The sequence below is a fragment of the Meles meles genome, chromosome 15 (assembly GCF_922984935.1).
Source record: "Meles meles chromosome 15, mMelMel3.1 paternal haplotype, whole genome shotgun sequence".
NCBI lineage: Eukaryota > Metazoa > Chordata > Mammalia > Carnivora > Mustelidae > Meles > Meles meles.
The window spans coordinates 13087110-13101607 of NC_060080.1; the positions used below are offsets into that span (position 1 = coordinate 13087110).

Consider the following 14498-nt stretch of genomic DNA (forward strand, 5'->3'; position numbering starts at 1 on the left):
ACTTAGCTCAAGTCATGAAGTATCAGTTACTGTTTAAACTTTTAGAACTCTAAATTTCAAACCAATTCTCTGGAAAATCTGAGTTGGTCAAAGTATAGGCATCTTTGTTGATGTATATGAAACAGTCCTAAAACTAACCAGCTCGTCACAGACTCGGGTCAGGATAACCCCGACTAATTCACGGGAAATCTGGATCACTTGGTCTCCAGCACGGCTGGCGACACTTCTGATCCAGCCCGAGTCCCAGACAACAGTTACTCACTCAGAATTGAAGTATTTTGGTCTCTGGACATCTTGAAAACATGTGAGGTGAAGTGCGGAAGGCGGGGGCAGGGGCGGGAAGCAGCACTTGAGGATGGGATGGAGAGAAGTGAAAATACTTAAGAAAAAAGAAGGCAGTGCCTGAATCTTGAGTGTTGATTAACGGTTTGAGTAACTCTATTTCCATCTTGGTTTACTACAACTCATCACATTTGTCATTTTGAGAAAGATCTTAATCATGTCCACCCCACGGATTTGGGAAGGTAGGACTGAAGAGACCAAGGGAACAGGTGTCCCTTATTTCCTGGGATCTCATCACTCAGCTCAGTCCTGACTAAACCAGGGGCCGGGGAACCCTCTGCATGATGTCGTGAAGTCACTCAATACATACACATTTCAAGTTTTATTTCTAGAAGTTGCACATATTAAAAAAAAAAAAACTTTTTCTTCTTTTACTCTAATTAGTGTTATTATTAATTAGAACATCAGTTGAAGATATTTTCACTTATGATAGTTGAAACCAAAACTTTGTGAGGTTAAAGCAAGGAATCATCTTCGACTCCTCACGAAAGATGTTCGGACACCTGAGGATTGTTATTTTCCATTCTGTATTCAGAACTGTGATGTTCAAAACCTATCACAAAGATTCAGACACTAAAATTATTTAGCTGATATGCATTTGGTATATTCTATTTCATTTTTTATTTGAAAAAAGCACATGTATGCTAAAAAATAGTTTTGATACAAACTAGTTATAAACATACCTTTACAAGGTCAGACTTCACATTGGTATGGGAGGTGTTTATTATCTTCCAGCACACATTACCTCTTTCTGTAAATTTTTAATTAGGAAAAGCACAGATTTTGGGGCTTCTCATTTGCCAACTGATCTCACTTTAAGGTTAATCAGATTCTCCCTGCCTACTAAAATAAAAAACAAAATCCGGTTTTTCTTAGTAACAATAGAAGTGTTGCCGCTTTTGCAATACTGCTTTTTTTTCTTAAAATGCTTCCTTTTCAATTACATAAATATTTATTGCTAGCAATACAGGGAATGCTTCTTGGATAGCCAAGTCTGTCTTTTGAAAATTTAGCACTTACCCTACTATCAAAGAGAACACAGGCGGGAGTCTTATTCATGCCTTCTTTAAAAAAAAAAAAAAGTCAATAAATACCATTTCCTACAATATGCTCTATTTTATCATTTTAAGACGCACACTCAACTCTAAAATCAGGATGTGTCTTTTAATGATACGGATGTCAGCTCGCCATCAACACGCTGGCCTCCGGCTCTGCGCTGCTTTCCCACTCCAGGGGGAGCCCGTTTTCCCAGCCCTTCTCCACAGCCTGGGTCCTCTCAGCTGAGCCCGAGCTGAGCCAAGAGCACTGGCCCATGAACAGAGGGGTTTGAAAGAGGGTGTGGTGCTGTGTCACAATCCCACTGTGACATGGGTTAGACGCTTAGTTGGGTGGACGCGAGTTAAAGGACCAAGAAAGGCTCCGGGTCAGAGCGCTGGTGCTCTGGTGCTCCTTCTGAGTGCCATAAAGACAGCATCCGAAATTTGAATGAAATATGATCATTAAAAGCACAGCCCAAATCCATAGTTGTATCTCTAATGATACGAAATGACCTGTGCAGGAATTCTGAGCTACATTTTATTGTCCTGTGCGGGTCCCTCATAATTAATAAGCAAAACAGACAATAAATCCACTGCAAACTGGTCCCTGTCCACGACCGCCCGTGTACCCCCACACCTGCAATGAGAATGTGATATTCTGGAAAACAAAACTAAATATAATCAAGTGCTCAAACTTTTATTGTAATTCTTACAAAATACCATAGAAATGAACCCAAACTAAACAGATATGTACATGTACATATGTACAAAATTTTACTTCTGAAAAGCAACCTATAAAAGTAGATGGTTAAAAAAAAGCAAATTTAAAAAAAGATTTAAAACCAGTACTATGAAATTAATTTCCTCAAAGTAAAGTAACAGAAGTTTTAAATTGCTTGTTGTAGTAGCCTTTCTAGAATTATTTACATATTTTATTGGGGCCAGATATATAAAGGAGTTTCTTTTATTTCAGATTATCTCCAGTTTCATTTTATTTCATCAAATACTCCTGAATCTGTTTCCCTTTACAAATCCTTCAACATGAGGACATGGTGCAGGGCACAGGAAGTTACAGATCAACTTCAGTCGTCTTCTTCCTCTTGACCCACAGGTCGGAAGGGCAATGTAGTTTGTCCTCTTTCTGGGTCAGACATTCGAAGGATTCTAATCAGTTTACTTGATGGAAGTGAACTAGAGGAAGCAAAATGACTCACTCAGATGACTAGGAAATTTTTTTCACATTAAAAAAAGTCTACTGCTGACTATCTGGAGTTCTAGGAGAAATATAATTTTCAATAAAGAAATAATTTGTTTTCATTTTGAAAAATTAACTTCCTGCTAAGTGCTGTGGGCTTTCAGTTTAGAAGAAAAAGAAAAAGAGATTTATATCCCAGCTATTTCTAATTCTTATCTAGCCAGGAAGCAGTTCCCTGACTATTCTCAATCAATAACTTCATAAATTTCAATCCCCATGGGGTCAAGTGACCGCATTAGAGGCAGTGACACAATGCCGGACACCTTGTACGTCCGCAACCCTGCGGACTGACTACAGAACAGAGTTCTTTACTTAGAAAGACTAGTAGCAATAAGTCACCAGAAGAGCCAAGACTAGGGAAATTATGAATTGTGTCTTTAGCCTAACCAGAATTACCAAAATTACTTTATTAGTTGGTCATGATAACCACAAAGGAACAGAGTCAAAATAGAAATAGTAAAATTCAATAATCATATTCACATCAACTTGCTTCTGTTACGGAAGGGAGATAACACAAACAAAATTTTAAATATTTAAAAAGGAAAAATTATCTTAAATCTCCTGACATTGGAACTGATTTTTCTTTTTATTGTTTTATGTATGTGCCTTTAAAAACTTGAGATTACAAGAGATTTATTTCTTCCTTTTATACACTTGATTTATATATTCACAGAAGAATTTTCTGAAGTTACCTCATGCTCTGAGGGGTGAGCAAGATGAACTGTCTGAAACGCTGGGAATCCGCCATCTTGAGTATCATGTCCATCGCAATCCTCCGGTTGACCATGTCCTGAAGAACAAAGTTAGGAGCGCTGCTGCATCAGTCATGTTCCTGCAAAAGCAGCGTTCTGCTCGCTGCTCGACAAAACCCCCACACTTTTGTCCAGGATCGGCTACTACCTTATGTGTGATGCCAAACTATCCATACAGGGAAACATAATATCCAGAACTATTAGGGGAAGATAACTGAATGTACGTATCTTCCAGGTAATTTCTACAGTCAAGTTTATTTGTAAATACAGCTCCCTCCCTCAAATACACTTAGCAATTAAAATAACCTGCACAAATTCCAAAGACAAAACGAAATGTTAGAGAATGAATCTAATTTGTACAGTAGTAGTAATTAATCCCTCAGGAGAACAATATCAAGTGACAGCTATGAAGTTACTAAATTCTCTCAAAATTCCCCTCAATGATTAGGATGTTTTAAAACCTCTGTCCCTACCCCATCACCTTCTACAATGCATACAATATGAACCTATTTATTTATTTCAAGATTTCATTTATTTATTTGACAGAGAGAGAGAGAGCAACAGAGAGAGAGAGAGAGAGAGAGAGCGTGCGCACAAGCACAAGAAGCAGGAGCAGCAGGCAGAGGGAGAGCGAGAAACAGGCTCCTGGCTGTGCAGGGAGCCCGACTCAGGGCTCCATCCCAGGCCCCTGGGATCATGACCTGAGCCGAAGGCGGACGCTTAACGGACTGAGCCACCCAGGCGCCCTGAACCAATTTAAATTTTAAACCAGTTCCTCGACTCAATCTTTAAAGTAAGTTAAATAGCCTATCAGTGTATATAAAACCAATGCTTCATTGTAACAGGTTCTGAAAAGTAAAGCTGTGGGCTTACATTTTCTGAGTTTAAATAACAGTGAAAGAAAAAAAAATCAAAGTATCTTGAAAACGAAAAGTTGAAAACATAACCAAATGTGTTTACAGGCATATATTTTTAAAGGTCTGTTTGAAACTGTCTGTGGAGGACGGCATGGGCTTCAGGACACACGGTTTTGGAGGCAGACCAGCATCCTGGTTACACTGCTCAGTGGCTTGGATTACATAATTCCTTCCCTCCGGCATATCTGTAAAGCAATCTCACTTAAAGTTAACAAAAATAACGAGAGCTGGCACAAGCAGATGCTGTCCTTTCACAACATTGCCCTGGGGAGGCCTGTCATTTAATAACAAAGCTGCCAAACCACCAAAATATACGCATTTGTTTCTGATTGGTTTTCAGAACTTGGGTACATTTTTCTCAGTTGATTCCATGAGGCAAAATGCCATTCTGATTAAGAACCTCTTAAGTTTCTGAAAGAGAAAGAAACTATCAGAATTAAATCTGACAAATAAGATGGGTGATAAGACTGCAAAATGGCATTTCAAACAAAATGAGCGCCTGGTAAGAACAAGTCCTCTTCTGCAGTTTGCGGATTAGTTCTGAAACCAGTTCTCAGAGAATTTCTAACCAATTGCAGCAACGGTACTGCAGGGGAAAAACGACACTGAAGGATGGATTAGACAGGAGTCACAGGTTTAAAGTCCATGAATGAGCACTTTGTGCGTATTTTTTTTTTTAAGATTTTTTATTTATTTATTTGACAGAGAGAGATCACAAGTAGACAGAGAGGCAGGCAGAGAGAGAGAGAGAGGGAAGCAGGCTCCCTGCTGAGCAGAGAACCCGATGCGGGACTCGATCCCAGGACCTGGAGACCATGACCTGAGCCGAAGGCAGCGGCTTAACCCACTGAGCCACCCAGGCGCCCCGTGAGTATTTTTTAATGGACTAGGCATCAGGCAGGTAGAAATATCATCAAGACATAGTTGGTAACGTCAGGATGAAAATGTGTAAGATATGTAATAGTAAAATGTATATAATATAAAATTACATAATAACACGTCTTATATTATAAAATATAAAAATAATAGTATGAATTGGTGTGGGGTGGTGCCAAGGGAGCTCTGAGAGGTTCCTAAATCCTGCCTGGTGGTCACAGAGGCTGTATAAAGGTCACATCCGAACCAAGTCTGGAAAGAGGATTCTGACAACACAAAGAAAGGCACAAAAGGCAGGGACACAGTGTTTGGAAGATCACAAGTAGCTCAGGATGGCCGCAGAAGTAGGGGCATGTAGCATCTCCATTACCCAAAGAAGTAAACGTTCATCCCAGATAAGGTAATTCAGCAGCACAGAGTTCTAAACAAGGAAGCGACCATGATCAGATTCACTTTAGAAATATAAACCTGGCAAAACAGTGAGGGAGGGACCACAGGAGGAGGAAGATTGAAGTCTGGGAGTCTGGATAGGAGGTGGTAATGACAGACAGGGTGAGGAGACAGAGCCAAGCTAACAGGAAGGAGCAGAGACTTGGAAGGTCAGACATGATGGGCAAGTAAAAAGGAAGGAAGGATCACAGCTACATCAAAGTTCTGGCAGTGAAAGGTAACCACGTAGGAAACAGCAATTTGCCAGCAATCAAAGTAGGGGATTCAGGAAAAGGAAGAGGCTCTGAGTGGAAGACTTGCAGAGTCTGAGGCACGGTTGTGCCTGACGACGTCTAGCAGTGGCTGGGCATATCGGTTTGGAGCGCAAGAGAGGTGTCAGGAGGACACACTCAGATTTGCTGGTATCTAGATGTAGGTGGCAGTGCTGGAGACTGTGTGTGTGTGTGTGTGTGTGTGTGTGTGTGTGTGTGTGTGTGTGTGTGTGTGTGTGTAGGCACAGGTAGGGTATGGTATCCAGGAAAATGAACAACAGTAAAAAAAACGGAGAGGATCTCACACATTTCAGTGTAATGGCATTAGGGGAGGCAGCTTGGAACAGAAAAGACCAGAAAAGAGGAGAGCAGAAACTGGCAAGATACATTGTAGGAAACGGAGGATATGTCTCTGGTACCAAATACTTCAAAGAATTAAAATAATACTAAAAGTTCATTGATGACCCTCACTAAGCAAGTTTTGCTGGAGTATCATAGTCTAAACCCAGATTACAGTGGGTTTAGGAAAGAGTAAGTCATGAAGTTATGAAGAAGTACACAGCATGGTTAAGAGCTGGCTGGTGAGGCCTCAGGCTCCCTCCGCCATCATAAATGCATTTACATGTCAGACTGGAGCGTCTCACTGTAACACTGTGAGATGGGAAAGATTAATGATGTTATTTTTTTTTTAAGTTTTTTTTTTTTTAAAGATTTTATTTATTTATTTATTTGACAGAGAGAGAGAGAGATCATGAGTAGGCGAGAGGCAGGCAGAGAGAGAGGGGGAAGCAGACTCCCTGCAGCGCAGAGAGCCCCATGCGGGGCTTGACCCCAGGACCCTGAGATCATGACCTGAGCTGAAAGCAGAGGCTTAAGCCACTGAGTCACCCAGGCGCCCCTAATGATGTTATTTTATGCATGAAGAAACTGAGGCCCAAAGTCCTCTGCAGAAGTTAGGTCTCAAACCTAGGTTTGTAGTTTCCATTTCAAATGTTTCTGCCCCTTATGTGGTATCTGGGGCTCTTCTGGCCCAAGCAAGTGCAAGGAAATGCTTACCCCTGTGAAATGGAAGGTGGAGACAGGCTAGGGAAGAGCCGGAAGCCCAGGACGGGCTTTTGAGGACAGACGAGAATTCTTAGTTCTTCCCTATCACCTCATGGACTAAAGTGTGAGGGCACGATCTCTTCTCTTGTGGGTAATACTAAAGAGAGAACTGCTTCCTTCCAAAATACACATTTCCAACAACAACAAAACTTTGAGAATTCAAAATGTAACACTACCATGTAGACATCAAACTCATCCAGGCATCTGAAAGGAGACTCAGCAATGGACCACAGAGAAAGAATGAAGCAAACTGTGGAAAAAGAACGTTCTCCTCCGGACAAGGCTCTCATGTCGTTGAAAGCAGCTTTGTTTCCCTCTCCAGGCTGAACCTTGAATGAGTTAAAAAACAAAGTGGAGCAAAAGTCAGACTAAATTCTTTACAGAAAGGTTGGCTAGCATTAGGAAAGAATGGGTTTACGGTCAAAACAAAACCAAAACCAAAACAAAACAAAACAACCCAAAATCATTTAGTGATTTGGAAATGGCATCTATTTAAATGTTAATTAATTCTGATCCATGAATGTGGGCTATCTCTTCCCATTTATTTGTGTCTTCTTCAATTTCCTTCTTCAATGTCTTATGTTTTCAGTGTACAGATCTTTCACCTCCTTGGTTAAATTTATTCCTAAGAATTTTATTATTTTCAATGCTACTGCGCATGAGACTGCTTGCTTTCTTTTAGCATTTGCTACGGGCTAAGATAATCTTTTGTTACTTGAATTACAGTGACATCTAGTGGCTAAGCTGCTTTAAAGGTAATTACTGAACATCAAGAAGACAACAGGACCAACTTAAAGAGGCTCACACTGGCCAAGGAATATCAGCAGCAACAAACTGAAACATGTAAAATCTCTTTAAAAAATTCCTCTAAGTGGGGTGCCTGGGTGGCTCAGTGGATTAAGCCGCTGCCTTCAGCTCAGGTCATGATCTCAGGGTCCTGGGATCGAGCCCCACATCGGGCTCTCTGCTCCGCAGGGAGCCTGCTTCCTCCTGCCTCTCTGCCTACTTGTGATCTCTCTCTGTCAAATAAATAAATAAAATCTTTAAAAAAAAATTCCTCTAAGTAAGGGCTCAGAGGGGTAATGATAAAGTAATTAAGAAAATTAATAACAAACTGTTTCACACAATATCCTGGGGAGACAGTATAAAATAACATTAGAAGGAATTCTATTTTATTTGGACAGAATTCCAGACATACATATATACCCATAAGGTGGAAAAGCGGGGTACCATCAGCTTGGCCATCATGAAGTTTCACCATGTGAGTTTTAGCAAACACATAGCTTCGCATACTTATCTCATCCACTATTTGAAAATTATGTGCCTCTCAATTAGCATTCATTTATAAAAGGGTTATAAAAAAATCTGAATTTAAACATACATGGAAATTTTAATTTATCATCCATAAACATGAATCTGTGAGAATCCAAATGAAAAAGGAACTCAATAGTAAAAAGCCAAATCAAGCCAACCAACCAACCAACCAACCAAACTACCCACATAAAAGCAAGAACTAAGTTAACAGGATGTGGTCCTTTGCTCCAAAACTGCATTTTGTATCAATCTAATAAATGAAACCCTAGACTAATTGTAGAGAACTAAATTTTACCCCGATCTATTGTTAACTTATCATGGGACTTGGGTCTCAGTTTCCTTATTTGTAAAATGAAGATTAGAGAACGAAAGGATCCTAAGAACAGTAATATTCTTTTTGAAAAACGGGGTGATAATGTCAGAGGGGCTAGCTTCAGTTGTACTGTACAGTTAGCTCTGGGAATAAATTATCCAAACACTCCTAATATTTTCTCCTTTTTTTTCATTTTTATTAGAGTATAATTTACATACAGTAAGGAAGATAAAGTTTAAGTTTTCAGCTCAGTTACCTGGGTAATTACTCAGATCAAGACATAGAACACTTCTAGCATCCCAGCAGATTCCCTGTGTTCTCTCCCAGTCACTACAAATCCAAAAGGTAACAACTATTCCGACTTTATTTTTTATTTTACTTATTTTAAAATTTTTATTTTTTAATTTTATTAACATATAATGTATTATTTTAAAAATGTTTCATTTATTTATTTGACGGAGAGAGAGACACAGCGAGACAGGGAACACAAGCAGGGGGAGAGGGAGAGGGAAAAGCAGGCTTCTGGCTGAGCAGGGAGCCCGACGCAGGGCTCGATCCCAGGACCCTGGGATCATGACCTGAGCCAAAGGTCGACACTCAAGGACTGAGCCACCCAGACGCCCCAACTATTCTGACTTTACTCATCACCATTTAATCAGGTGAATTTTTATCAGTTTTTGAAGAGTTCTGAAGAGTGGAATTGCTTTCATAAACACTGCCAGACAGGTCTCCAAACTAGTTCTATCAAATTCTACGCCTGCTGACAAGGTACGAGAGTTCCAAGTCTGCCCCCTCACCAACACAAGATGTTTGCAGCGTGGCTCTTTTTGGTCACACCGGTAGCAGCATGGTAGTCATTTATTATGGTATAAGTTCGTACTTTTCTTTTTTCTTTCTTTTTTTTTACAGAGGGAGAGCGGGGAGAGGCTGAGGGAAAGGGAGAGGGCTAACCCTAAGCAGACTCCCAGCCGAGTGTGGAGCTTTACGCGGCGCCGGATCTCACCACCCTCAGATCACAACCTGAGCCCAAGTCAGTCAGATGTTTAACTGAGCCCCCCAGGTGGCCCAAATTCATATTTTTCAGATGAATAATGATAATGAATGCTTTTTCAGGCACTTATTCACCACTTGGATACTTTATGAAGTTCCTTTTTAAGTGTTTGGACCATTTTTAAAAACATTATCATTCTTTATTATTTCTTAAAAAATTATACGAGTCTTGCATATATGTTACTGTAAGTTATCATTTATTCTAACTATTAAAATGAAGTTTAAAATTTACGGCAACTAAGAGCAGTGAGCAATTACTTCAAAATTTTGCCCCAATTACTTAGAGCGGTGGTTGCTCCTGACCACCTGAAAACATAATTTTTAATGTTGTCTCCCACACTCCCTCTTCCAACGCATGTGCCCATGAAAGAATCCACAAACACAGTCTCTGCAAAGTTGCATATGGTGGCTTTGTTTTTCCAGAAGAGGCTGGATCTACAGACACCTTCAGAAATAAGTGCAAAGACAATGATAAGGGGTAGAATATTCTTCTGAGAAATCCTTTCTTGGTTTCCTATAGTGACTTCCAGAGTCCATGGACTTTCTATAACAGCCCACATAATTTAAAATGCTACATGAATTTTAAAAAGAAACCTGTGGGGTAGAAAGAGGGTAAATTAACATTTGTCACTGAAAATAAAATTCCTAGTCATTTTCTTGGTGGTTGTCTGAGGTGGGGAGGGGTACCAGGACAGTGTTAGCTAGTGAGATGGATTCAATTTTCAACATTAGCCTTAACTTAAAAGTAAGTTTTTTTGTTTTCCAAAGACAACAGATTGAAGCTTATCAATGTATTATCAAAAGAAATGCAGGGGCGCCTGGGTGGCTCAGTGGGTTAAAGCCTCTGCCTTCGGCTCAGGTCATGATCCCAGAGTCCTGGGATCGAGCCCCGCATCGGGCTCTCTGCTCCTCAGGGAGCCTGCTTCCTCCTCTCTCTCTGCCTGTCTCTCTGCCTAGTTGTAATTTCTCTCTGTCAAATAAATAAAATATTAAAAAAAAAAGAAATGCAGCAGTTAATTCTCTTAATAATTAGCATACAAAGAGTTAAGACACTTACTGATATGCTCAGAGTTTCATTCTTGTGGTCAAAATTCATCTTTCCACAATAAGCCCGCTGAGACAGTAGGTTGTCAAAGTACAATTTGCATCGTAAAGTCAAACACCTTGGAGTAAAGAAATGGGGCACATTAAAAAGAATATAAATATATAAAAACTATTCAGCATAATCTTTAACCAGCATGTAAGACCAGAGAGAAAATATGCCAAAATGTTAACTCTTGTTGCCCAGGTAATAGGTAGGATTTTAAAAGATTTTTTCCCCTCATCTTTATATTTTGTGTCCCCACATTTTTACCACTTCATTTCCTTTTATAATAAACAAACATCATAGGATGAATAAAGATGCTATCCATATTTAATAAATTCTATTACATTACAGCCAATCCATGTGAATATATCAATCAATTCAAGCAATTTCTATGAGGCATCACCTAATACAGAAGACATAAATCTTGTCCTTGAGAGAGTAAACTCTAGTAGTGTTAAGATAATAAATAAATGGCCTAATCATTTGCATATCTCCTCTCGAGTTATGGAGACATTAAGGGTGAGGGCAAGTTCTTCATTGTTCTGTACCTATGATGCCTTACCCACAGCCTAGAACAATGCAAACTCCACTTACACAGGGCACTCTACTGTAACGAGCGCCATTCCCTTCTTCCTCAATTATTTATTTATTCATTTTTCTTTTTATCAGGATGGAGTCACAGATTCTTACTTTATTCACGGGGTTACCAACCATTCCTGCCTCAAACGGGCCCAAGTTTGGCCAGTGGGAGCCTCCTGAGGCTGCCTCTTAGGTCCTGTCATCGTGACTCCCCGTTTCTTAGGAGCACTGACTTCCTGGCATAGCAAGAGGCTCATCTGTACCTTCTCTGCCCAGCTCTGGAAGCAGCCATTTCTCCAAGGCGGGAGTGGTATAGAAAATAAGATCCAGATAGAAGGAGACTTGGTATCTTTCTTAACATCTCTGCTCCTTAATGAGCCCAAGGTTCATTTCCTCAGAGTAACTATCATTTTATTATTATCCCTCCTAATTTCCTTGCTAAACTACGTTGAATTTCCACCCCAGAAAATATTGATAGCTTGAGTTTTCTTTTGTGACACAGCAACCACAGCTAGCTGGTTTTCAGAATTTTCTGTAAACGTTTCTTTCTTTCACTACTGAGAAGTATTCTTTAATTGCTTCCATACATGAGATGTCTAAGAGAGATTCATAAAATGGCAAGGTTCTCCTGTGTAAAGAGATGAACAATTTTTAAAATTTGATCATTCTTATTCTACTCTTAAGACTGGGTAAAGAAGATAAAACATGTCACTGGTGAAGAAACATACCAAGATAATAAACTGTAAGATGAGTACTTTCACAGAAAATATTTTATGCATAAATTTTCTGGATAACAATATAAAAGCAAACCCTACTGCTTCTGAAAAAGATGGAGAAACAGGCATCGGATATAGTCCTAGGCTGACATGTCCAAAAACACTGGATAGAATAAATTAAACAAGTTTTCAGACTGAACATCAGACAGGACAGGCAATTACAGTCAAAATGATCTCTAAAATACAGGAAAGAAACAAACTGAGGCTTACAGATGTCCCACATCAATACTTAGAGAAGGAGTAAAGGGGTCCCTGTTAGAGAAGACAGAGTTGGGCGTCCGGGGAGGCCAAGCTGCCCCAGGTCTCAAAGCCTAGAGTGCAGCACAGGGAGAAGCCCAGCGCACGGACAGAGTCTCCAGCTGAGAACTCTCTCTGCATGTGGGAAGCTGGGGCAACAAACATCCCAGTGCAGCAGAAGCAATCCCCACAGGTCACCTGGAGCCAGCAATAGTCCCAGTTCCCTCAGGCAGAAGCCTTCTAACTCACAAGGGTCCACGGAATACTCTGAAGGGCATTGTTTCATGGGTAGGAAGGAGCCGGTCCTGAACCAGCTGCTCAGGTCCCACCTAATGACACTTAACAAGCAGCCTCAAAAGGATAAAAATAAATCCTACGTAAGTGAAGTCCTAAAAACATGCTTGCAAAACTGAAGCACATATTTCAAAAACCAACCAGGGGCACCTGGGTGGCTCGGTGGGTTGGGGCCTCTGCCTTCTGCTCAGGTCATGATCCCAGGGTCCTGGGATCAAGCCCCGAATCGGGCTCTCTACTCCGCGGAGCCTGCTTCCCTTCCTCTCTCTCTGCCTACTTGTGATCTCTGTCTGTCAAATAAGTAAATAAAACCTTTAAAAAAAACAACAACAAAAAACAACCAACAGTTTAAAGGAATATGACGACACATGCAAAGCCTACTTCTCTTTATTGAATTAACTGAATTTCCTCACACATATTAATACATTTTTAAAAATTCTACAGTCTCAGGATTATAGTTTTACATATAAAGACAGGTAAAAAGCAGGTCACTGAGGGAATGCCACCGGGGAAAACAAAGATTAAGTGCAAAGATTAGGACTGCCTTGACTCTAAGTGGGTCAAGGACCAGTCCTACCTATAAATTGACCTCTGGTTTATTTCTGTTGTTTGTGATTTGCATTAGGGTCAATCTATCCCTGAGAATATGAAGATTTCTGGGTACAGACAATATTTAGTTTCTCTGCTGTTGTGTTCATTCTTCCCACCAATACCTATCAACTTTCTACTGTACTTCAGGCTCAGGAGCAGGTACTGGAGACACAGCAGTTAACAAATCACAGTCTACATCCATGGAGCCACACCATTCCATCAGATCCTAAACTGAGTACCACCTCAACGGGTCTCATCTTCGCAGGGAGCCTGCTTCCCCCTCTCTCTCTATGCCTGCCTCTCTGAGAGACAAGAGAGATCTTGTGATCTCTCTCTGCCAAATAAAGAAATAAAATCTTTAAAAAAATAAAAAAGTCCCTTCCAGTCCAGAATTTGCTGATTAAATGACAGGACCCTAAGTACTGGCCAATAAAAGAAGACCTGGCAATTTCTTCTTTCAATTTAATTTTATTATTCATAAGGGATAAGTGAAAACAAAGAAAATACGAACATGTGAAATATGTGGTAATATTTTTAAATGCACTTACCTTCTAAATTGTTGATATGTTTTGTATCTATGAGTCATTATTTCTTCCAGCAACTTAATAAACCTTTTTAAAGTCTTTACTTTATTATCCAGATCTAGGTAGGTTTCTCTTGCTTCTTGATACTGCCTGTTTTATGAGAAAAATATTAAGTCAGTATGTGTCATTCAAAGAAACATAAAGAAAAGTAAAATCTCATATATTTAATGGGGGAAGAAGGGAGCGTGCACGGAGTGCCAAGGAGCCCATCAACTGCAGGTGTCCTGTCTCCAGGCAAACTGTACTCCCAGAACGAGCATGTGTTGCCCCAAAGCTGAAGAGTTGTATGCAGGGCTGGGCAGGAGAAAAGTCCAGGTCCTAGAGAAGGCAGAGGAAGTAAGTGAGGAAAGTGCTGGGGTGGGGGCAGTAGCAGGGGGGCAGAGTGGTAGATCGTAGAAAATGCCAGCCAGCACACACCTTCTAAAAGTGAAGGGAAGGCAAGAAATGTTTCCCTGAGTGACAGACGCAAGAGCAGAGGAACACAGGTGGGCATTAAGATCTGCCAACCCCAGCCTGAACAAGACAAGGTCAAAGAGGCAGAGAAGGCAGGGTCCCTCAGAAGTGCTATTACAAAGGGCAACAGCTCACTGGAAGAGGAGAGGAGAGAAGGTTGTTGACCAAGCCTGAAAGGCAACCTTGGCCAAGGCTCCACACAGCTCCCCACCACAAGCTCATGCACATGCCCAGTC

The 14498-nt window shown here is 40.5% G+C and overlaps 1 protein-coding gene across 1 annotated transcript in view; it reads right to left on the bottom strand.

Moving 5' to 3' along the window:
• Positions 1-1094: 1094 nt before the first annotated feature.
• SMC6 (structural maintenance of chromosomes 6) overlaps positions 1095-14498 on the bottom strand; it is a 78649-nt gene continuing 65245 nt past the window's right edge. Inside the window, exons 23-27 of the mRNA XM_045979639.1 lie at positions 13774-13899; positions 10719-10824; positions 7161-7313; positions 3327-3424; positions 1095-2570 (exon numbers count right to left, since the gene is read on the bottom strand). Of these exons, the coding sequence (XP_045835595.1) occupies positions 2462-2570; positions 3327-3424; positions 7161-7313; positions 10719-10824; positions 13774-13899 (592 nt within the window). The 3' untranslated portion in view covers positions 1095-2461. The remainder of the gene's footprint in view (positions 2571-3326; positions 3425-7160; positions 7314-10718; positions 10825-13773; positions 13900-14498) is intronic.